The sequence below is a fragment of the Bufo gargarizans genome, chromosome 1, assembly GCF_014858855.1.
Source record: "Bufo gargarizans isolate SCDJY-AF-19 chromosome 1, ASM1485885v1, whole genome shotgun sequence".
Taxonomy (NCBI): Eukaryota; Metazoa; Chordata; class Amphibia; order Anura; family Bufonidae; genus Bufo; species Bufo gargarizans.
In genome coordinates this window covers 67,866,744-67,893,015 of record NC_058080.1, presented here as the reverse complement: position 1 = coordinate 67,893,015, position 26,272 = coordinate 67,866,744, and the positions used below count along the sequence as shown (strand labels likewise).

Genomic DNA, 26,272 nt, shown 5'->3' with positions numbered 1-26,272 from the left:
GATGCTTCCTCAGATGATAGTTTGGAGGAAACAGGTACATATTCTTCATCATCTGGAGGATTGGACCTCACTCATCATGGCTGGCCTAGAACTTCAGGACTTGCAGTTCGAGACCTCTATGCCGAGTACTTCGCTAGCCCTGAGGGTGCATTACCATGGCAGATGGACGCAGTTCAGGGCAGACTGTAATAACATGTGGTCCCTGTGTAGTTTTTATTTTTTAGAAAGGTTTCATTTGATTTGTGCTAGATAGTGTAGGGACTTGCAAGACAAAGAGGTCCCTTGACGTGGGCTTGTGGGCTGGGATTGATTGTAAGACAAAATATGTTTGCTAACATTTTTTGCCTTTGCTTGAGCACTGGAAAATGTTTCCAAGAATATATACAGTATACTATGTTTATACGCAGACATATTTGCCCTATTTTAATCGTCTAATACCTCTTTAACCGCCTCCGGACCGCCTAACGCAGGATCGCGGTCCGGAGGCGGCAGTATCAGGCAGAGTCATGGATTGGCGCGTCATTTCGCGAGACGCGAGATGATGCTCAAAGCCAGCCCGCGCATGCGCATCGCAAGCCGGCAAAAGTTAGAGGGGGGTTACATCATCAGCCTGCCAGCCAATGATTATCGCTGGCAGGCTGATGATTTTCAAAAAAACAAATCACAAGCCATTTAACACCTTATATTTATAAATATAAGGTGTTAAATGGCTTCTCTGCTTGGGGATCAAGGGGTAAATTGGGGTGATGGGGGGGTGATCTGGGGGCTAAGTGTGGTGTTTGGTGTACTCACAGTGATGTGTGCTCCTCTGCTGGAACCAACCGACCAAAAGAACCAGCAGAGGAGCAGACATCACAGTGAGTACACCAAACACCACACTTAGCCCCCAGATCACCCCCCATCACCCCAATTTACCCCTTGATCCACCTTGATCAAGGGGATCGGTTAGCGCCCAGCCCACCGCACCGCAGTCACTGATTCTCTGATTAGCGTATCGCTAATCAGCATTTGTACTTTTATAGTATCTGTAAGTGATCAAAACTGATCACGGTCAGATGTATAATAGTATTAGTGTCACCTTAGTTCGCCCTCCACCCAAAACGCAGTGTTTGCCCGATCAGGCCTGATCGGTCGCCTACACGTGCGTTCACCCATGCCCGCCCCACCGTGTGACAAAAAATATATATTTTTTTTATCACTGCACAATCACTTTACAAGCGCTGTGGCGATAAAAAAAAAAATCAGTTTTGATATTTTTTATCAACCGCAGCGGCCTCCGGTACTTCGCTAGCCTCCCATTTGTAAGACAGGCTTGCTTTTTTTCTCACACATTAGGGCCCCTAAAATGCCAGGGCAGTATAACTACCCCACAAGTGACCCCATTTTGGAAAGAAGACACCCCAAGGTATTTCGTGATGGGCATAGTGAGTTCATGGAAGTTTTTATTTTTTGTCACAAGTTAGTGGAATATGAGACTTTGTAAGGAAAAATAATAATAAAAAATCATAATTTTCCGCTAACTTGTGACAAAAAAAAGAAAATTCTATGAACTCACTATGCCCATAAGCGAATACCTTAGGGTGTCTACTTTCCAAAATGGAGTCATTTGTGGGGTGTTTGTACTGTCTGGGCATTGTAGAACCTCAGGAAACATGACAGGTGCTTAGAAAGTCTGAGCTGCTTCAAAATGCGGAAATTCACATTTTTGTACCATAATTTGTAAACGCTATAACTTTTACCCAAACTATTTTTTTTTTTAACCAAACAGTTTTTTTTTATCAAAAGACATGTAGAACAATAAATTTAGAGAAAAATGTATATATAGATGTCGGTTTTTTTGAAAAATTTTACAACTGAAAGTGAAAAATGTAATTTTTTTGCAAAAATTTCGTTAAATTTACATTAATAACAAAAAAAAAGGAAAAATGTCAGCAGCAATGAAATACCACCAAATGAAAGCTCTATCAGTGAGACGAAAAGGAGGTAATATTCATTTGGGTGGTAAGTTGCATGACCGAGCTATAAACGGTGAAAGGAGTGTAGTGCAGAATTGACAGGTATTTTGATGGGTGTTCTTAGTCAGTCTCACCAAATATATTAGAATCTATTTCTCACATCCTCAAGGCATGTGTAAATGGCACCCCTCTAGCTGTTTACAAAGTACAAAGGCCACCATGGCCTGAGACCATACAGCCCTTATTCACCAGTAGTGCTTGTTTATAGAGTATTAGTTTTTAGGTAGATGTGTTGCAGCAGGTTGCCCATCCAGGAAACACTAGCTGTGAACTGGCTGTGAAGGCACTGTCCAAGGTACCATAACTGTATAGGTCTGATCTTACAATGACTGAATGTAATAATCAGTAGTGTTGAGCGGCATGTCCCATATTCGAATTCGCGAAATTTCGCGAATATTCGAAAGAATATTCGTAAAATATTCGCGAATATTCAAATTCGTTATTATTTCGCATATGCGATAATTCAAATTTTCGCATCGCATAATACATATTATGAGATGCAAAATTCGCATGTGCCCTAATGAAATCGCCTTACGAAGATTCGCAACTCAATTCAATCACTAATGTAAGAATGCAAAGCCCTTTGCCTCTGTTCTGGGACAAGTGCCGATATTCGCATGTGCGCTAATAAAATCGCCTTACAAAGATTCGCGCCTCAATCACTTTCTAGGCAATGTGAGTAAGATCTGAGCTTTTGGACTTTTGTGAATCAATCGAGATACAGTGGGGGGTGATGACAGTAGTTGACAGAGTACAGATCAATGTAATCTGTAAGGTGGAAAGTAAAATAAAAAATACGAATATTCGTAAATCGAATTTTACGAAGTTCGAAGTATTCGCGAATATGGTGCTATACTATATGAATGCACAGGCCTTTTCCTCTCTGTTCTGGGGACAAGTGTAGATATTCGCCTGTGCGCTAATAAAATCACCTTACAAAGATTCGCGCCTCAATCACTTTCTAGGCAATGTGAGTAAGATCTGAGCTTTTGGACTTTTGGGAATCAATCGAGATACAGTGGGGGGTGATGACAGTAGTTGACAGAGTACAAATCAATGTAATCTGTAAGGTGGAAACTAAAATAAAAAATACGAATATTCGTAAATCGAATTTTACGAAGTTCTACGTATTCGCGAATATGGTGCTATACTATATGAATGCAAAGGCCTTTGCCTCTCTGTTCTGGGGACAAGTGTAGATATTCGCATGTGCGTTAATAAAATCGCCTCACGAAGATTCGCAACTCAATTCAATCACTAATGTAAGAATGCAAAGCCCTTTGCCTCTGTTCTGGGACAAGTGTAGATATTCGCATGTGCACTAATAAAATCGCCTTACGAATATTCGCGCCTCAATCACTTTCTAGGCAATGTGAGTAAGATCTGAGCTTTTGGACTTTTGGGAATCAATCGAGATACAGTGGGGGGTGATGACAGTAGTTGACAGAGTACAGATCAATGTCATCTGTAAGGTGGAAAGTAAAATAAAAAATACGAATATTCGTAAATCGAATTTTACGAAGTTCTACGTATTCGCGAATATGGTGCTATACTATATGAATGCACAGGCCTTTGCCTCTCTGTTCTGGGGACAAGTGTAGATATTCGCATTTGCGTTAATAAAATCGCCTCACGAAGATTCGCAGCTCAATTCAATCACTAATGTAAGCATGCAAAGCCCTTTGCCTCTGTTCTGGGACAAGTGTAGATATTCGCATGTGCGCTAATAAAATCGCCTTACGAAGATTCGCAACTCAATTCACTAATGTATGAATGCAAAGCCCTTTGCCTCTGTTCTGGGACGTGCCGATATTCGCATGTGCGCTAATAAAATCGCCTTACGAAGATTCGCGCCTCAATCACTTTCTAGGCAATGTGAGTAAGATCTGAGCTGTTGGACCTTTGGGAAACAATCAATTATATGTGTACTGTAATTTTGTGAAAAAAAAAAAAGAATATTCGTTTTTACGAATATATAGCACTATATTCGAAATATTCGCGAAATCGCGAAGTTGCGATATTCGCGAAAAAAAATCGCTTTTCGAATATTCGCGCTCAACACTAATAATCAGATATTGTATTTAAATTTGCCTTTCTGTACTTGGGTTAACTTTTAAATTAAAGGTGTGTATCAAATTTGCAATAAAGTTTTTTAAGCTATGTGTGTGTTTTAATAAATAACTTGTAATGAAAAATATGTTTTTTTGATATATGTGAAAATTACTCCAAGACATGTTAAACATGTTGAAAGAAATGTATTTTTTATTTTTTTACAAATAAAAAATGGCTTAAATTTTTAGCATTTATAAAAATGTCAACAAACATATCACCTATTAAATTTAAAATAAATCCCTGGTGAAAGGCCCACCAATTGGGCGCTGGTTGCCCACCAATTGGGTGCTGGTTGCCCACCAACTGTGCCGGGTTGCCCAGCAACTGTGCCTTGGGGACAGGTTTTGTGTGTAAATAGGGCTGTGGACACATTTGGTCAAAGTCCTGGGAATACAAGGACTTTGAACTAGGCCCAGGCTGGGGATGTGGGTGCCCATAACTAGGCCCAGGCTGGAGATGTGGGTGCCCATAACTAGGCCCGGGCTGGGATGTGGGTGCCTATAAGTAGGTGCTGGATGGGGATGTCTGAGGCCATAAGTAGGTGCTGGATGGGGATGTCTGAGGCCATAAGTAGGTGCTGGGTGGGGATGTGTGGGGGGGCGTAACTAGGCCCTGGCTGGGGATTAGGAAAATAACACAACTATATCAAACAGGCATGCTCAGCCTGCAGCCCTCCAGGGTTTGCAAAACTACTACTCCCATCATTCTGCCACAGTCTAAAGCCATCAGCCTACAGCATGGCATTGTGGGAGCTGTAGTATTACAACAGCTGGAGGGCCGCTGGTTGAGCATTACTGTCCAACAGGATGAAATTTTGTGGACCACCAATACATTGCCCGTTTAGGGGACTCGTTACCTTTAACACTCACATACAGGCATATGGAACGAAAATCATTAATAATAATATTTAATACACATCAGAATTCAATATAATAAAAAACTGAAAACAAAGATAATAAAACTCCAGTTGGGGGAGGGGGGGGGGGGCTTGGTTGGAGATGTACTCTATATAAAGTGCTTGTGCTTGGGAGCGTATTTCCTAAAAGGATAAAATGTCCTGAAAACGATTAATAAAGTCAATGCAACTTCAAACAGGCTGATGCATATAAAACACCATGTGTGTGCACAGATATTGAAAAAACTGCCAGTCAAAGGGACCCACAGCAATAGTTAAATCCAAACAAAGTTCGGTAAATGTGGTGCGGTAATGATAACCCACACGCCGAGGCGTCCCACGGCTGTGCGAGACCAACACCACTTGTTACCTGTCCCGAGGTCTTCAGATGGATATACCGTCCTCACAGTAAGTGGGTAATACGTCCTGCTGCTACGGACCCAAACAGAAGCCACACCAAACGAAGCTGGCTTGTCACATGATGTGTCGGCAGGAAGTGCTGGCTGGTCACGTGATCGTGGTGAGCCTGATATCCTCAATCGAGTGTGAAGAGAATAGATCCAATAAAATAACCATGCAATGGTATAAGAATAGCACAAAGTTCTGATTCATCCAGGGAATCTTCAAACTGACATGTCAGGATGGGTCTCTTAGAACCATACATTTTTATTTTTTTTAAATAAGTTCTTACGGCCTTAGATCAAGAATAGGCTTAAGAAATTGGAGCTGTCGGGTGTAAAGGTATGGACTCTTCTTCAACCCACCATCCCCACTGTGGCCATGTGTGGATGACAGCTCACGCCGAAACTGGTCCCTGCAAGACTGCCATCGCGTTTTTACTTTACGGACTGTGAACAAAACAAACACATATATAAGCATACACAATTCCATAAATATAGTATATTTTACATATGAGAAATCAACTAATGTAATTTAACAGGACAAAGTGCATGTCACACATTCAAAGCCAAAATCTCATCATTTTAATATTTAAAAAACAAAAAAATAGACAATTACATCAATGCCTACACAATGTGTGTGTCCTTTTTATACAATATAATTCTGGCGTCCCCAGCACCTGTGTTACTACTAATCCAGTGAAGAAGAGCTTTGTATGTCACTGTTGCTGGGAAAACTACAGAGGAGGATGGACACACATTATCACTACACTTCTGCGACAAGCATTCTTGCTTCGTGTGTGACATGACCCATGATGAAAGGCATCTTTTGAGCCATGTGGTATAATAATGTCTGGGCAACCACTAATGTTGATGTTTTTTTCGAGCATGAAAAGGGACATACAATGCTCTACTATGCTGGATTATTATGAGTGACGTGGGTGCTGGTGACGCCAGAAGTATCTTAAATAAAAGGGACCCGCACATTGTAGGGGCAGTGACACAAATGGCTAATCTATATCAACAGGTGTAGGCGATTATTCAAATATAGTTCTGCTAATGCACTAGGTGCTAAACTACATTAAAAATCAAACATATGTGAAAATTATTTCTACGGGTCTACTCCAGAAGTGGACTACTTGCCCATAGCAAACAATCCTTTTTAAAACCATAGTAGTTCAAAATCAGCAGAACAATAAGTTTTCATTTGGAAGGTTAACTAGGGGCAACTTAGGCTACTTTCACACTAGCGGCACAGACCTCCGGCAGGCTGTTCCGTTGGGTGAACAGCCTGCCGGATTTGTCCTGCCGCTAGTGACCGTGTGCCCCTGGACTGCCACTCCGTCTCTATTGACTATAATGGTGGCGGGGTGGAGTTCCGGCGAGGCACCGCAGCGCGCGGCAAGAGGCTGCCGGAATAAAACGACTACATGTCCAACATTTATTCTGGCAGCCTATCGCCGTGCGCTGCCGTGCCTCGCCGGAACTCCACCCCCATTATAGTCAATTAGGACAAAGTGGCAGTCCGGGGGCACACGGTCACTAGCAGCAGGACGGATCCGGCAGGCTGTTCATACGGCAGGTCCGTGCCACTAGTGTGAAAGTAGCCTTATCGAGTTCGTATGATACACAAGTTAACATAATTTACACAAGAACATATTGGCCAGGTAAGCTCTTACCTAATTCTGCACGCTTCTTGGTGTTTGCCTTCTCCCATTGTAGCGGCAACATTGTCTCTGTGTAGTGCCCCACTAGGTAAATGTGGGCACTACACAAGGGTCAATTGGGCCACGTTGTCCTCCTAATCCTAAGGGACAGTGGCAGTGTATTTAACCGTCCATTTTAATGTATTTTCCATATGCCTATATATGTATTGTTCCCCTGTGATATGTACAGCAGGCCTATTAGGGTGTAGTGCAGCATCCTAGACACTAGAGGGAGATAGAGAGCCCCTAGTATAAATGTTCAGGCCCAGACAGGGAGGGAGGAGTCTGTAGTCAGGAGTCTGTGGAGACAGAAGTGAGAAGGCACCAGCCAGAGACAAGATGAGGGCCTCCTCCTGACATGCAGCTTGACAGTCCAGAAAAGTTTGGTTCACCGCAACCTGTGTTCCTCACTTATTACTGCTAGAAACCGGTGTGCCACCGTTACAGGCACTGGCGTCACAAACCTTAAAGGGACCTTGCCCCAGGCACATTAAACACCTGCAACATCCAGGGCACCTCATCCACCATCAGGCCTGGTCTTTATATACAGAGTGTGCCCCAGAGGACCCCTGTGCCAGCCTCTCCTTCACTGCTGTATGCCTGCCCAGGGACTCCATACAAACTGTGAGTAACCCTCGCTTGCCCATAAACCGTGACCTCACAATCTCAATACCCTGCAAGTCTGGCGTGCTGCATCTGCCACTTCATCCCAGGCCCGCTCCTTTGCTACCTTGTTATGATAACAGTTTGTCTTGGAGGTGTGGCTGCCTCCTCAGTCTTGCACTCCTGACCACCCTGTCTGCCTCACAGGCTGATTTTAATTAGTGTTAGTACATAGTCTGGCCTGCTCCCCTTCATTCACTGAAGCCATGGCACCAGGAGTGGGATAGTTTGTGGACTCCCACTGCAGTCCTTGGTAGCCGTTTGGCGCCGGTGGTGTTGTGGAGTGGGCCTGTTGTGTAACCTGCACTCCCTGGTGTATGGTAGCCATCTTGGCACCTAACAGGTAGGATTCAATGTAGGAATGTGGAACCTACACTCCCTGAAGTGTACGGTAGCTGTTATGGCACCTAACAGGCAGAATTTAGCGTAGGAACCCGTCTAACAGAGATCGCCTTGATGCTTGGCAGACGGGCTCGGATAGTTTTGTACAAAACGATTTGCCAAGTATCTCGCACTTATAGTGTAGCACTTGTTATTATTATGCAATTTTGTACTTTATATTGCAGTCAATTGTCGCATTGCATGTTTTTTGTCTTTCTATGTTGTTCCCTGCTATAGCAATGCGCTCCTGCGGTTTGGTATGTGCTGACTGACCCCCTTTTTTAGGTTCTTTCTTGTTATGATAAATAGCACGTTGGGTGTCCCATAACTCTGGGTGTTGTTGGATGACTGTAATGAGCCATTCAACATCCATCCTCTGTCTCTATCTAAACTCTGACAGCTCAGGAAATTCAGGGCTTTTTAGGCCTCAACATGTGACCAGCCAATGTATCAAAACACACAGCACATGGCAAAAGTGGGTTTAGCCTATAATTACAAAATCACAGATCTGCAAAAACGGATGACATACGGAGGCGTTCCACATGCATTCCGTTTTTTTTTGTGGACCCATTGACTTTAATGGAGCCACGGAACATGATTTCCGGACAATACTCAAAATGTAGCAGAATGGAAATGCGGACATACGGAAACAGAATGCTCACGGAGTACATTCAGTTTTTTTTGCGGAACCATAGAAATGTTCGTGTGAACGAGCCCTAACACTGACATTAAAATGCAATGCACTATAGGGATATAGTATTTCTATTGTATTTTAAAAGCAATCAGAAATATTGTCTGTTATAGTTCCCTTGTGGGACTAATAAGTGGTAAAAAAAAGGGGGGAAAAACATTTATTGAATAAAAAAAAACAATAAAAAATATGCTTTTTTTTTCCATTGAAAATATGTTTTTCAATAAAAAAAAATAGTAAAAATAAAATCTCCCCCATATGTTTGGTATCAGCGCATCTGTAATGAACCCTACGGTGAACGCTGGAAAAAAATGTAAAAGATGACAGAATAGCTCATTTCTTCTTAGTTGCCACTGGAAAAACTTAATAACAAACAATCAAAAAGCGTAATTTACCCCAAAATGATACCAATGAAAATAACAAGTTGTCCCGCAAAAATCCTGTAAACCCTCAAAATAAAAAATGATGGGTCTTGGGAAGTGATGATGTAAAAAGATTTTCTTCCTTGTAAACAAAGGGGTTTTATTGAACAAAAGTAGTAAAACTTAAAAAAAGATATGTATTTGGTATCACTGTAATTGTACTGACCCAGAGAATGAAGATATTATGTTATTTATACCGAAAAATCAACACCGTAAAATTTAAAACATATAAAAACGTGGCAGTATTGTTGTTTTTCCCATCTCCCTCCCAAAAAGAGTTAATAAAAATTAATCAGAAAGTTATGTCTACCCCAAAATGACACCATTAAAAACTACAACTTGTCCGATAAAAAACAGCCCATCCCCTTAACTTTGACCTTAACAGCAGCCCACCCCTTTAACAGTGACCTCACAGTACCCTGCTGCCTTAACAGTGACCTCCACAGCAGTTACCTCTTTAATAGCGGCCCCTGCCCCCTTCACAGTGACCTTCACAGTGCCCACCCCTTTAACAGTGACCTCCACAGCACCCTACCCCTATAATGCTAGGGCTACACGACGACATGTGTCGCACAACATTTTGTCTCAACAATTTTTATAATGATGGTCTATGGTGTTGCAGTGCGACATGGGACATGCTGCGACTGCGACATGATAGTTGCAAAAAATCCATCCAGCATATCACAGTCGCAGCATGTCACATATTGCAGTGCAACACCATAGACTATCATTATAAAAATTGTCGCACTACATTGGTGAGACATCAATGTCGGCCGACACATGTGGCAGTGTAGTTGTGCCCTATGTGTCGTGTAAATTATTGGCGTAAAACTGTGTGTATGTGGAGACTAAGGGCCTGTGAGCTTCTATTGGCTGATAACAGACATGTGACCCTGTGTATGGCAGTTGGGATATGAAGAGAAAGACTTGCAGGCTTGTATTGGCTAATGCGGGTCGTTTTGGGGGAATATCTCAGGAACGGTACATCCTAGAGAGCTGTGACCCCCACAAGATTTCTTTCCAGGTAGCAAGGGATGTGTATACCAAGTTTCGTTGAAATCGATGGTTGCGTTTTTGACTGATCGCGGAACATAGATACATACATACACACATACATACACACATACATACAAACACACATACATACATACAAACACACATACACACATACATACATACACACACATACACACACAAACAAACACACAAACAAACACACATACATACACACATACACACATACATACACACACATACACATATACATACATACACACACACACACATACAAACAAACACACATACATACACACATACACACATACATACTTCCTTCTTTATATGTATAGATTACACACAGAATGATCTATTTCAAGCACTTATTTCTTTTAATGTGGATGATTGTTGCTTACAGCTAATGAAAACTCAAGTCAGCAGAGTGTTGTATACAAGCATATTAACTTCCTCAGGGCTCATGCACACGAACAAATTTTCTTTCCGTGTCCGTTCCGTTTTTTTTGCTGCCCGTATGCAGAACCATTCACCATTCCGCAAAATAAATGGAAGTTACTCCGTGTGCATTTCCGTTCCGCAAAAAAAAATAACATGTCCTATAGGGCTCTATTCATACGTCTGTATGTGTTTTGTGGATCCGCAAATTTCTGATCCGCAAAACACGGACACCGGCAATGTGCATTGCGCAATTTGCGGACCGCACATCGCCGGCACTATAATAGAAAATGCCTTTTCTTGTCCGCAATTGCGGACAATAATAGGACTTGTTCTATTTTTTCGAGAACGGAATTGCGGATCCGGAAATGCAGATGCGGACAGCACGTTCCGGCCCCATTGAAAATTGCGGAACAGATGCGGACCCATTTTGCGGACGTGTGAATGGACCCTTATTGTCCGTATTACGGACAAGGCTAGTACTGTTCTATGAAAGGCCAGCTGTTCCGTTCCGCAAAATACGGAATGCACGCGGATGTCATCCGTGTTTTTTGAGGACCGCAAAATACATACGGTCGTGTGCATACGGTCACGTTAAAATTGGAAAAACCCTCCCAAAAATGTCACTTTTTTATTGTAGATTTTTAATGTGTGTCTGCGGTAAATCTTTTTGGCGCACAGCTTAGGGGACACTATTACATTTTTAACCCCTTAGTGACATCATTAATTTTAGCCTTAAGAACCAATAATATTTCCCCCCTTTGTGTTCTAGCAGTCATAAATTTTTAATTTTTTCTTCTAATTTTAATTTTTTTTTATTTTGTGGGATTGGTTGTAGGTTTTTTAAAAACCATTTTGGGGTATATATTGTGTATTAAATAACTTTTATTATTTTATTTTTAGGGGAAAAGATTAAAAAAAGCAATTTTTACATTATTTTGCGGAATTTATTTACAGCGTTCACTGCGTGGTAAAAATAACATAATTTTATTATGTGGGTCTGTATATTAATGATGTCACATTTCTATATATTTTTACGGTTTATTTCTCTCCTCCTGTCAGCGCTGTAACTGCTCTCTCTGCTCCTCTACATTGAAGGGGAGGGGGGGGGGTCTGCTTTATCTGCTCATATCTCTGGTTTGGTACCAGCTAGAGTTATGGTGGAAGATATCACTGATAGATATCGAGATGCAGTGAATACAGCTGAAAGTGAAAGTAAAAGCAGGTTTTACCCACGACTATTCCCGACCTGATTTCTAACAGTGATTTCTCCTTTGTTGCTTAGACTTTAGCTGTCATTTTGATCTTGTATGGAAGTCTGGAATGTTAGCTTTCAAACAACATGAGTTGCTTGTTTCTAGCTGCTACCATTCAGGAGAAAGCAGCATCTAAGGCCCCTTTCACACGGGCGAGTATTCCGCGCGGATGCGATGCATGAGTTGAATGCATTGCACCCGCACTGAATCCGGACCTATCCATTTCTATGGGGCTGTGCACATGAGCGGTGATTTTCAAGCATCACTTGTGCGTTGCGCAAAAATCGCAGCAAGCTCTATATTGTGCGGTTTCCCACGCAACGCAGGCCCCATAGAAGTGAATGGGGCTGCGTGAAAATCGCAAGCATCCGCAAGGAAGTCCGGATGCGGTGCGATTTTCACACACGGTTGCTAGGAGACGATCGGGATGGAGACCCGATCATTATTATTTTCCCTTATAACATGGTTATAAGGGAAAATAATAGCATTCTGAATACAGATAGCTTAGTACAATAGCGCTGGAGGGGTTAAAAAAATAAATAAAAATAATTTAACTCACTTTAATCCACTTGCTTGCGCAGCCCGGCATCTCTTCTGTCTTCTTCTGTGCTGTGTGCAGGAAAAGGACCTGTGGTGACATCACTCCGGTCATTACATGATCCATAACATGATCCATCACCATGGTAAAAGATCATGTGACCACAGGTCCTTTTCCTGCACACAGCACAGAAGAAGACAGAAGAGATGCCGTGCTGCGCAAGCAAGTGGATTAAAGTGAGTTAAATTATTTTTTATTTTTTTTAACCCCTCCAGCGCTATAGTACTAAGCATTCTGCATTCAGAATGCTATTATTTTCCCTTATAACCATGTTATAAGGGGAAATAATACAATCTGCACAACCCCGATCCCAAACCCGAACTTCTGTGAAGAAGTTCGGGTTTGGGTACCAAACATGCAGATTTTTCTCACGCGCGTGCAAAACGCGTTACAATGTTTTGCACTCGGGCGGAAAAATCGCGCATTTTCCCGCAACGCACCCGCCTCTTATCCGGGCCAAAAATATGACGCCCGTGTGAAAGAGGCCTAAAGCAGTCCTCCCCCTTCATTTTCTGCCCGAGTCCAGCTCGGGCAGAACAGTTAGCTACTTTTCCCACTGCCCGAGCTGGACTCAGGGAAAACAGGTGGTTAATTGAAAGTTGAGTGGAAGGTAAAAGGTGCACAAGCAACAGGGATAACCGCCGCCTTGAGAGGATTGTCAAGAAAAGGCCATTCAAGGATTTGGGGGAGATTCACAAGGAGTGGACAGCGACTGGAGCCACCACAGACGTATACAGGACATGGGCTACAACAGTCGCATTCCTTGTGTGAAGCCACTCATGACCCAGAGACAAAGTCAGACACGTCATACCTGGGCTAAGGAGAAAAAGGACTGGACTGGTGCTCAGTTCTCCAAAGTCCTGTTTTCAGATGAAAGTACATTTTGTATTTCATTTGGAAATCAAGGCCCCAGAGTCTGGAGGAAGGGTGGAGAGGCACACAATCCGCTGCTTGAGGTCCAGTGTGAAGTTTACAAGTCTTCCTTACTTTCCATTTGTGTTCTCTATGAGACCAAAAGCCTATAGTTGTTTTTTAAAGAATTGTTTATTCAAAGAAACGGTATGTAGAAGGAAATTCTGTATACAAAACAAGTACAAAACATAGCCATGGCAAATAAACATTTCCAGACAATAGGACAATTGGCCATTAACCCCTTCAGGACACAGCCATTTTTCACCAGGGAACAGAGGACGCTGGCCACGCTGGAGAGACGTCCTCGCTCCTGAACAGAGGCGTCGGCGCTGCGGAGAGCGAGCGCATCGCCGGCGCCCCGTGACAAAAAACTTTAAAACGCATTTACTTATCCAGGCCATTTTGAGATTGTTTTCTCGTCACATATTGTACTTCATGACAGTTGCAAAATTGAGTCAAAATATTTATTTATAAAAAAGTACCAAATTTACCAAAAATTTGGAAAAATGTTCTAATTTCCAAATTTCTATTTCTCTACTTTTATAATAGATAGCAATACTTCCAAAAATAAGTTATTACTTTACATTCCCCATATGTCTACTACATGTTTGGATCATTTTAAAATTGACATTTTATTTGTTTGGGACGTTAGAAGGCTTAGAAGTTTAGAAGCAAACTTTAAAAATTTTTAGAACATTTCCAAAGACCAACTTTTTCACGACCAGTTTAGTTATGAAGTTACTTTCTGGGGCTTACATATTAGAAACCACCCATAAATCACCCCATTTTAGAAACTAAACCCTTTAAGCTATTAAAAACTGATTTTACAAACTTTGTTAACCCTTTAGATGCCCCACGAGAATGAAAGAAAAATGGGAATAAAATTTCCTTTTTTTTTAGCTGATTTTAAATTTTAATCGATTTTTTTCTGCAACATATCAAGAGTTAACAGCCAAACAAAACTCAAAATCTATTACCCTAAATCTGGAGTTTACAGAAACACCCCATGTGTGCTCAAAAAACTGATGTATGGGCGCACAGCAGGCTTCAGAGTGAAAGGAGCACCATATGGCTTTTGGAGAGCGGATTTAGCTGGAATGGTAATTGGGAGCTATGTCGCATATCAAGACACCCTGAGGTGGCCCTATAGTGGAAACCCCCAAAAAGTTACCCCATTCCAGAAACTACACCCCTCAAGGAATATTTCAAGGTGTGTAGTGAGCACTTTGACCCATCAGGCGTTTTTTACAGAATTAGGAAACACATGGCTGTGAAAAGGAAAAATTTCAATTTTTTTCCAGAAAAAGTTGCTTTACACCCACATTTTTCACTTTCCCAAAGAATAACATGACAAAATGTACCCAACATTTTTTCCCCATTTCCCCCCCAAATACGGCAACACCCCATATGTGCTCAAAAAATGATGTATGGGTGCACAGCACGACTCTAGAGTCAAACTGCTAAATATGGATTTTGAGATAGGTTATTGGACGGCTCCACCGGATACCACAGTGGTTTGAGGTGCAACTGCTGCGACTCACCCAGTCAGTAATAAAAAATCTTAGATACTGTAATAGCAGGCACTCTCTGATTTGGAGTTACATATTGCTTAGAATGATGGACACGGATATTGATGGGTTATCAATAAATTAGGTGTATTAATAGAATCACAGGATAAAAAGTATACAAATACTTAGTACGACAATGTAAAGCTAATAAATATTGATAAGATGGAAAATAAGCAGTCTCAAATATAAATAAGTAAATGAAAGATAAAAAGATGTCCAATGATCTGCAGGAAAAATGGTGTACAAAATAATAAAACAGTCTTGCACATATAGTCCTTTCATGGGAGAAAGTAATATAATCCCGATTGTTATGATATTCGTTGGCAAATGTTCGGGTTGTAGCTGATCCAAATTTATAATTCCAAGTACAAGTCTTACTAGGTGCTGGTAAAAAGTTAAAATCGTGTTTAATAAAAATACAGAAGACCCTCCTGTTGATTAATACCATGTCAGAGGGAGTTTGTCAAGGAACTTACGTGCGGGGGGAAAGTTTTCGTGTAGCTTGTGCCTTAACTCGGCGTCCCGCGTCTTCTTCGGCACCTAAAATCGCTTACCTCTTTTTGTTCTCCCCTACGCAGCTCTTTCGATTGTTGATCGATTGTAGCCTTACCCGGACTAGGCCTTGGTGTCCCACGTGGAGTCTGGTAGTGCGTTTCGTCCTACACACGTTACCGGTATGTGGTTGAACTAGGAAAAGGGCAAAGCCAGTCTTCGGTGGGGCTCAGAGCTCTCTCCCTCCTCCCACTGCATGCATGGTCTTATGCTGGAGGTTACTGGGAGATTGCTTTGAGTCGGACCTTGCGCTCCTGTAATTCGCCCACTGGTCCTGGTATTGCCCATTTGGCCCGGGTAGGTTTAGCGTTAGGTCCCGAGCTACTTGAGAAACCTTGGCGCGGTGCTCGGTCTCAGACATGTCCTCCAAGCAGGATATGTTGGCTAATCTCTCAATTTTACAACAGTATGAGGGTTACTAAGAACGCAGAGTGCACCTGTCTTTGTTTTTGTTATATGACTTCTATTGCTCACTCACATACAATATTGGCACAATGAGGTAAAAAGAACACACAAGTCTGCAAGTTTGAAAGACTGGTAGTACTGGGTTAAGCAGAGCTCCTGGTGTGGACTTGTAATTGCTACAGGTGACTGAAGTGCTTGATATAGAAGTAACTAGAAGTAACATGTCACCCATTTGGAACGTGACCCAGCGTTAAAAGGGTCTAAAACCTAAAAATTATTTTTAGGTGTGAAAATATTCATAAATGACCTCCATTCAGTGTAGAAATGAGTGAATTGATTCTCACAAATTGATTCTTCTCATCAGCAGGACTTCTTCACCTGTCCCCGACAGGGAGGATGTGCCCACCTGCTGCTAGACCGCAATGGCTGGACATTGAGCCTGACACTGACAATTTCCTGGCATTTTTGTGCCCTTCTCGCCACATGGGAGTGACATGGGTGTGGCGGGGGCTGGGACTTCATCCCCGGCACATTTACTATCTTTTACTCCTGGAAACAGGCATAAAAGAGGAGTAAAATCTACTCAGTCAGGGGCTGTAGTCCTTTTTTTAATCCAGGTACACGGACTGCTGGCACTGAGCCTAATTTATGATGATGCCTTGTCATAAATAAGGCACTTTCTCTGCCAGAAAATAAAGATTGGCGTAAAAAGCTGGTCTTTGTAAATTACCCTTAATGTTCATTTACAACCAGCTTTCATTCATCAGCAGTGGAAACAGCGACCTCTACAGGCTGAAATACTAAAATCACAGAAAAACAGAGCTGGTCAGTTCAGTCTCTCCAAGATACGTACACAATGGGGGTCAAGTATTAGGGGACTTCCAACTATTTTAGTTGTAAAATTAGTCGCAAGTCCTTTTTTTAACTTGCCGTGAGCCAATATCTAGTCACAGGGCTGGATTTACGCCATGGTCGGCAGTTGGGCGGGATTTGCACTTACTGGGGACATTTACTAAGATGGCTTTTTATGTCGGTCTTAGTTGTCACCCCTGCTTAGTAGTGTATGGCTAATTTATGACAATGCATGCACCACGTCATAAAGTAGGCACATATATGGCAGTCCATTCGCCTGTCTGAAACACCACGCCAGCTCCTGGTAGATGTAGTTTTTTGTCTACTTTACCTCCTCTTTCCAGATAAAAAAGTAGTAAATTTTCCAGGGCTAAAGTTCTGGCCCTGACGAGGCCCCCAACACATCCCCATCCCACCAATCTGTTGTACTTGCCGTAGAAAAAATGCCTGTGCGACATTAAAATAGTCGTAAAAATACCCCTTGCAACTATTTTTCTGCCAGACAGGCTTTAATAAATGACCCCCCACTGTCTGTCTTCCAGCAATTCTTCATTTTGGTGCCGCACAGTCTTTATATTCTGTACTAATTTCTCTCTCAGGGGATGGTAACTTTTCTTCAGTATTCAAGGATGAAGGGTTTTTGGGCCACCAGTCGGGCATGTTTGCAGAGATAGTCAAGTACAGGTTGTAAGAAGGTTACACCCTATAGAATATTTATTTAATGAGAAATATTTGCCCTGAGCACAAAGCCACGATCTTTATATAAGCAGGAGCTCCGTCCCTTGTACTTCACTCTGCCTTTAGCAGCTGCCTGGAGAAGCCGAGAAGCTCAAATCCCATCCAAACATGAACAATCTGATAACCGCAATCTATCTAATGATCAATGTCTTTGGCCAATATGCCTGTACTGAGGGCAATAAAGACACTTTATCCAAAGGGGAATTGAAGACTATGATTGAGAAGGAACTGCCTGGACTCATAAAGGTAAGATGATGCCTTACATACAGTAGAAGTATACAGCTATCACCCATTATTTATATTATACTATAGAAGAAAATAGGGAATATTTACTTATTGAGAAATATTTGCCCTGAGCACAAAGCCACGATCTGTATATAATCAGAGGCTCCGTTACTTCCCTCTGCCTATAGCAGCTGCCTGGAGAAGCCGAGAAGCTCAAATCCCATCCAAACATGAGTAAGCTGATAACCGCAATCTATCTAATCATCAATGTCTTTGACAAATATGCCTCTACTGAGGGCAAAAAAGACACTTTATCCAAAGGGGATTTGAAGACTATGATGGAGAAGGAACTGCCTGGACTCATGAGGGTAAGATGATGCCTTACATACAGTAGAAGTATACAGCTATCACCCATTATTTATATTATACTATAGAAGAAAATAGGGAAAGGCAAAAATAGCAATTCCATAGTAAGAGGATGTCTCCTGGCGGCTGCAGGATAGAAGGGCTGATGACTCAGGAAGGAACCCATCACCAGAATACAAATTGGAGTTTATAGCAGTCTATATACTATGACTGGCGGAGCATTCTACAACCTCATGTATAGGGTTCAGTATTAGGGTCGTATTACCGTACGTTTTAAGCACCGTGCCGATCTATTATAAGTTACCTATAACCTGCTATATGCTGAAACTGTACCTCAGTGTCCAGCTGATGGAAACATAGTGCTTTGTAAAATTTTTTTGTAAATTTTTGAATTTTAAAGCCCCGGTTTGGAACCTTTTGCCATATAGCACTTTTCCTGTCACTTTTTGCATCCCTTAAAGGGATTATCCAAGGAATAATGTAAAAAATGAAAATCGTACATAATCTAGTACAACCTCTTTATAATAAAGCTAGAACCAGTCCTGGACCTCACGTGGATCCAGAGATCTCCTGCTGTGTGCGATTTGCTTCTTTTCCCGTTGCTGGAAGGAAATGCAACAGAGAAGCCGTTACGTTGTTGCAAAAACGGCATGATTTTTATGCATTTTTTGCCTCATCAAAAATGCAGTAGTGATGAGCGGGAAGTGCCATATTCGATTTTGCGATATTTCAGTAGTATATTAGCTTAAATACAATCTATGTGTATTTTACGAAATTTCGTAATATTGCCCTAACTTCGTCTTTTAGAATATTCGTAATATTCTAAAAGACGAAGTTAGAGCAATATTAAGAACATTTGCAAAAGTCGAAATTGCGATGCGAATAATATAACACGAAATAATCGCATGAACATTTCAACTTAGCACTGCTATATTCCATATTCTAGCCTAGTATGGAATATAGCAGTGCTAACTTAGCACAGCTATATTCCATATTAGGCTAGAATATGGAATATAGCAGTGCTAAATTGAAATCTTCATGCGATTATTTCGGGTTATATTATTCGCATCGCAATTTGCGAAATTTTGTAAAATACACATATAGATTAGATTGTAATTTAGCTAATATGGAATATAGCAGTAAGTTGAAAACGCCACTGACTGGAGCAGCCAGGAAGCCAGGAATCCAAAGGACAGGTAAGAACAACTTTAGAGAAGTGGGAAAGAAAAAAATATAATAATAAAAAAAAAAATAACGAATATTCGAATTCGCGAATATATAGAACGATATTCTAAATATTCGCGAAATCTTGAAATTGCGATATTCGAGAAAAAAATTCGCAATTCGAATATTCGCGCTCATACTAAAATGCAGCACCGCTGGAACATATGGCAGCACCTTCATAGTGCTCCCAACCAACCGATGAAAGAGCAAATGTTCATTTGTCAGCTGATTTGCACCTTTCATAGGAATAAAAGATGCACAATTATCAGCAGCGCATTTCCCTGTGTAATCAGCCGCCAATAATCATTGGAAATTATGGGAAAAGAACAGTTGCGTTGTAATCAAGTGCTGATCATAGATGCCAACTGTCCTGAATTTGGCGGAATTGTCCTTGATATTTAGAGACAGTCCTGGCAAATTCCCACAGTCCCAGGATGAAAATGGGTGAGATTAACGAAAAGTGTGCCCATAAGTGGGCGCTCCCAGGTGGGGCCGGTGTATTCCCGGGGGAGTGGCTTACATGTCCCGATATTACCAACAGAATGGTTGGTAAGTATGGCCGATTAATGTGTTTATAGCCGATTGGCGCTCGTCCTGTCCGGGCAGTCTAAGAGGACCCTCAGTGCCACCAGGCAGTAGTGCTAATCACTAAGCCTCAGAGCTTTCTACTAAACTAGAACAGTTTGCTGTAGAATTTCAATATTTGTTTTTAAATGGTATATATCTTTTAAGGAGGTTTACCAGGCTCCTGATGTTGATGACCTATTCTCAGGATAAGTTAATAATATTTGATGGGTGGGGTCTGACACCCTGCACCTCCACCAATCAGCTGTTGCCTGCAGCCTCAGGTGCTGGAACTAGCGCTTGAATGGAGCAGGAAGTAGGATGGCATCTCAGTCTCCAGACCTCAATATCATTGGGCCACTCTGGGGAGACCTGAACGTGCAGTTCATGCAAGATAGCCCAAGAATTTAGGGGAACTGGAGGCTTTTTGCCAGGAAGAATGGGCAGCTTTACCATCTGAGAAGATAAAGAGCCTCATCCACAACTATTACAAAATACTTCAAGCTGTCATTGATGTTAAAGGGGCAATACACAGTATTAAAGAGGCTGTCTGGTCCCATAATCCAAATTCTTTATATGAGCTCCTAACACACCTCACTCTCCATACATATGCCCCCAATACCTGTTTTTCATGTCTGAACTTTCTTTTCCCCCTTGAAGACATCACATTATCCTGGCAGATTTGTTTACTTTCTCCCCTTCTTGTTTTGTTGAATACATAACTTTATTGATACACAAGCCTGGCTGCACTGCACAGAGATGAGGCACAGGCTGACCACGCCCCCCACGCTGCTCACCCACTACAACTCCTGTGTCCATCTTTCTACACCCAGGGGGGTGGGCCCGGCTAGGCTGCATGGCTCCGCCCCCTTTCCAACCTGAATACAGGCTGCATTAGTAACAGTAGAGAGATAAATACCGGCAATGGTTGATTGTAATAGGGCGTTTGGGTCGGCACCCCCGGGCCCAGTGTCAATGAGGGGCACATTGATGCCCCAGTGCCATTACATATTTACATTTTCATTTGGCACTATGTGCTGCGCTGACAACAGCAGGCTGCGCTGGAGGGAGGGAGGGAGAGGAGAGTGAGCAGCCGCTTCCTCCAATCAGGTAGCAGCTCACTGCCTGATGTGCCGCCCCTCTGTGACGTCTTTGGTGGAAGTTTGCTCCCACAGCTAGCAGCCCTGTAGTTACTTTTCTCAGCAGTGATGTCCACACGCTGACCCTCCTCCGGGTCCTCCTGCCCTTCTCTTTGCTTGTTTACCCCCACCACCTTTTCTCTGAGAAAAAAAGCCCTGTCTAAAAATAAATAAAACTTACAGGGTTAGGGTACTTTCACACTAGCGTTTTTCTTTTCCGGCACGGAGTTCCGTCCTAGAGGCTCTATACTTATCACGATCGGCGTAACTGTCACATACGTGACACGGAGGGAGGAAAAGAGGGAGGCCTTGCCCTAGTGAGAGGGAAGGTGGTGACCCCTGACTCACCTTGCGGCTGGTACCTGGCTGCCCTGTCGTCCCTAGACGGGTTCCTCACCCGTACGCCGATCACGTGCCTAAAACCCTGGCTTTCCCTAGGATGAGCCCTAGATAGTGAACAGGGCGGTGGGAACACTAGTCCGCACCACTAGCTCTAAAGGAAAACACCAAGGGGAGGACAGACAATACAAACTAAACATATAATCCCAGGTGGGCAACAACAGGAGACAACAAAAGCCCAACAGGGATCCGGAGGGTAGCACTCTGGAACAACAACCAGATTCTCAGCTCCAGTGGGTCAGCATAGATGTCCAGGCAGGAAGCTCTATAACTGGCAACTAGAGAAGTGTGAGAGGAGAATATAAGGAGGTTGGGAGTGGCAGACAAGAAACAGCTGAGGAGGAGAAGCTACGGATCCCTGAGTGAGACAAAAAGGATAGCAAGGCAAACACAGAAAACAAACACTAAGAAACACCGTGATCTTTAGACATAGAGCGCGCAGCCACCCGCTGCGACTTCCTGACCCCGGGTATAACGGAGTCAGACGTGGCTCTTGACACCCTCGTGACAATACTGGAAAAGAACTGATCAGTTTTATCCCCATACATTCTAAATGGAGAGCAATCCGTTCAGGATGCATCAGGATCTCTTCAGTTCAGTCTTTTTGACTGTTTAGTACGGAGATAATACCGCAGAATGCTACGGTTTTATCTCCGGCCAAAAAAAAAGAACACTTTTTTTCCATAGAAATGTATTAGTGCCGGATCCGTCCTTCCGGTCTCTACATGCGCAGACCTTTAAAAATGTGAACAAAATAGACGGATCAGTTTCTCCATAGGACAGACGGATCCGTTCTTGCAATGCATTTGTGAGACGGATCTTCATCCGCTCTGCAGCCTGCTAAACTGTGCATCTAATCCCATCTTGTACGATACTGCCTGCTGTGCGGTGTATCTAATCCCATTTTGTATGACACAGTGCTGAGTGGTGTATCTAATCCTATCTTGTATGATCCTGCCTGCTGAGCTGTGTATCTAATCCCTTATGCACATGACCGTATCCATTTTGCGATCCACATTTTTTGCAGTCCCATTGAGTTCTATGGAATTGGGGTCCTCATTTTTAAGACCAGAATAGGACATGGTCTTTACTGGAACTGACATACGGATGTAAAAAACACACTGATGACGTCCCTGTGCTTTCTACGTCAGTTCTGCGAAAGATAGAGCATGTCCTATTCTGGTCCTCATAATGCAGATCTAAAACCCATAGAACTCAATGGGACTGCAAAAAAATGTGAACTGCACACGGTCAGTAACCTTATATAGTGGATCCACAAGCCCTATCACTTATACTCAGTGCCCATAACAGTGACATCCAAAGTGCCCACATAACAGTGACATCCACAGTGCCCCCATAACAGTGACATCCAGTGCCCCCATAACAGTGACATCCACAGTGCCCCCATAACAGTGACATCCAGTGCCCCATAACAGTGACATCCAGTGCCCCATAACAGTAACATCCACAGTGCCCCCATAACAGTGACATCCAGTGCCCCCATAACAGTGACATCCACAGTGCACCCATAACAGTGACATCCAGTGCCCCCATAACAGTGACATCCACAGTGCCCCCATAACAGTGATATCCACAGTGCCCCATAACAGTGACATCCACAGTGCCCCCATAACAGTGACATCCACAGTGCCCCCATAACAGTGACATCCAGTGCCCCCATAACAGTGACATCCACAGTGCCCCCATAACAGTGACATCCAGTGCCCCCATAACAGTGACATCCACAGTGCCCCTATAACAGTGACATCGACAGTGCCCCCATAACAGTGACGTCCATAGTGCCCCCATAACAGTGACGTCCATAGTGCCCCCATAACAGTGACGTCCACAGTGCCCCCATAACAGTTTAATCCACAGTGCCCCAGTGCCATTCTGTGCCCCTACTATGTCATGCAGTGCCCCTGTTTGACATCAATTGCCCCTTTGTTCCATCCAGTTCCCCCATTGTGCCATCCATTGCCCCATTGTAACATCCATTGCCCCCTCGTGCCATCCATTGCCCCGTTTGCAATCCAGTACCCCTTGTACCATCCAGTGCCCCTGTTTGCCACCCAGTGCCCCTTATTGCCATCTAGTGTCCCCTTTTGCCATCCATTGCCCTCCTTTGTACAATCATTTTCACCCTTGTGCCATCCAGTGCCCTCATTGTGCCATCCAGTGCCTTCTTGTTCGCCATCCTGTGCCCATTTGCCATCCAGTACCCCTGTTTGTCATCCAGTGTCCCCTTTTGCCATCCATTGCCCCCCTTGCACAGATGGCGATTTGCGACTGGACCACTGCGCTGCTGAGCAGCCTAGTATCAGTTAAAGAAAATGGCACGCGCCACGTTCTCTTCACTAGCACAGTGGAGAAGGAAGGAGTCTCTCCCTCCTCACTGTGACGCGGCCACCACTACCACCAATGGGGAGATAGCAGGGAGGAGGAGGGGAGGGGCTGTGGCCACTGCGCCACCAATGAATGTAAAACATATTAATACAAGTATAGGCAGCGGTATCACTGACCCGACCTCAATAACAGGGCATGCAATACGCGAGAATTAACCCCTCAGGTGCCACATCTGAGGAGTTAATTGCCACAGATCGCATGCCCTGTTATTGAGGCCGGGTGCTGGGTCTCTGATACCGCTGCAGACACTTGTATAAATGAGTTAAACAGGACTTTTCATGGGTCCAAAACATATTCACTAAGTAGCAGGTTACATAGAGAGGCGCCCAGGGATCTAAGTGCACTTACTATAATTCCTGGGCACCTCTCCGTTCGCCCGCTGTGGCCCCCGGTATTTTCAGCATTCAGAGCAAGGAGGAGGAGACGCCAGTGTCTCTCCTTCTCCCTGACAGCAGCGCTGTCCAATCGCAGCGCAGAGCCAGGGAGGTTTTTTTTCTCCGCGGCTCTGAGCTCTGCGCTGCGATTGGACAGCGCTGCTGTCAGGGAGAAGGAGAGACACTGGCGTCTCCTCCTCCTTGCTCTGAATGTTGAAAATACTGGGGGCCAAAGTGGGTGAACGGAGCGGCACCCAGGAATAATAGTAATTGCACTTAGATCCCTGGGTGCCGCTCTATGTATCCTGCAATTTAGTTCATATTCTTAGGACCCGCGAATGGTCCTCTTTAATTACATTCACTGGTGGCGCAGTACGCGCCCCCTCTAGTATTAGTATCATTGGTGGGGTGGTGCAGTGTGCCCTCCAAAAGCCCTCCTGCCCCCCCTACCCCTCATTATTAGTATCATTGGTGGTGCAGTGGCCACAGGGTTATATGGTGGCCACAGTGTCCCCTCCCCTCCATTGGTGGCAGTGGCAGATTACACTGCTGGGGCTCCGATCTGTTACCATGGCAGCCAGGACGCTACTGAAGCCCTGGCTGCCATGGTAATCTCCCTGCTGCGGTGTGCACTATGTACAAGGCAGCAGGGAGAGTGTGAAGTCCTAGTCACCGTAATACAGATCTATCGGGGTGAATAGGACAAGGGATGAAAAGATCCAGGTTATAGCCCCTAAGGGGGAAATGGTTATTAAATAAAAAGTTTAAAAATGTTTTTAATAAATAAATGCAAAAAGTTTAAATTGCCCCCTTTCCCAATTTTACATATAAAATTTACAAACAATAAAAAATAAACATATTACATATCACTACATCCGAAAAAGTGTGAGCTATTAAAATATAAAAAAAAAATTCCGCTCTGGTGAAGGCCGTAACAGAAAAAAAACTCTAAACCTCCCAATTCACAATTTTTAGTCACCTTGTCCCCTAAAAGATGTCACTAGATGTGAGAGGTATGTGGTGCTGTATTCTCCTATATGTAGTGCTGGCTCACTACTGTGACCTGCGTCTCATCTTCTCCGTCAAGTCCTTTTTTTTATTATATGCATTTTAAATTTGGCTCCTAATTTTTTTTTTGTTTAGGAGCCAATGGCTCCTGGTTATTGATTTTAGTCTGGAGCACTAAGTGGTTTGCCAATAAATGTTTTCAGCCAACCACTAACCATGAGGGAAAGAAATGTTTTTGTGTTATTATTCATATTCTCTGAACAATGGTTAAGAAATCATAAATTCTGCAAGGGTATGTAAACTTATGAGCACAGCTGTATGGCTATCTTTGGAGTTTACTGCTGGTGGCATGTAGCGTAAGGGGAATTTTCAAATTGTAAAATTTTCTCATTTTGAGGTCTTTGTTATGTAAATGTCCATGTTTATCGGCTCCTTCTTGGCTATTTCAATTGTACAAAGAACCGAGGAGCTTCTCTGATTCTAATTCATTTTCAATTTTTTTTGTTCTAGAATGCGAAAGGTAAAGACGAGTGGGGCCAGCTTCTAAAGGATCTGGATAAAAATGGAGACTCTGAAGTGGATTTTCAGGAATTTATAATATTAGTTGCTGCGATCACCTGTCTGGAGCATGAAAGATTTCAACATATGTCTAAAAAATAATTATTTCAATCAATCTGCCTTTGACTAATAAAGTTCCGCATATTCTATTTTGTTTCTTTTTTTAGCAGGGTTATGAACAGGTTGATATGGACATATATGATACATGGTGGTCTAGAATGGCTGTGGATTAAAGTGTATCTGTCACCATGGTCAACTCTACTAAACCTAGAATTGACTATTATTATTTATATGCAAATGAGATGCTTGGGGCACTGAGGGGTTGGCCTAGCCCCTCGGAGGACCATTTAATTCTGCCTCTCCCCAATGCCACCCTCTCCCAGTAAGATTAAGATT

The 26,272-nt window shown here is 43.0% G+C and overlaps 1 protein-coding gene across 2 annotated transcripts; it reads left to right on the top strand.

Moving 5' to 3' along the window:
* The first annotated feature begins 17,655 nt into the window (after positions 1-17,655).
* On the top strand, positions 17,656-26,011 carry LOC122939935 (protein S100-P-like). 2 transcript variants are annotated; one of them, XM_044296170.1, is made up of 3 exons: positions 17,656-17,859; positions 18,030-18,206; positions 25,829-26,011. In XM_044296170.1, the coding sequence occupies exons 1-3, from the start codon at positions 17,722-17,724 to the stop codon at positions 25,976-25,978; spliced, it is 465 nt and encodes a 154-aa protein (XP_044152105.1). In that variant the 5' UTR covers positions 17,656-17,721; the 3' UTR covers positions 25,979-26,011. The 2 variants fall into 2 exon arrangements, with proteins under 2 accessions (XP_044152105.1, XP_044152100.1); XM_044296165.1 differs by having other exon boundaries at positions 18,027-18,206.
* Positions 26,012-26,272: the final 261 nt, after the last annotated feature.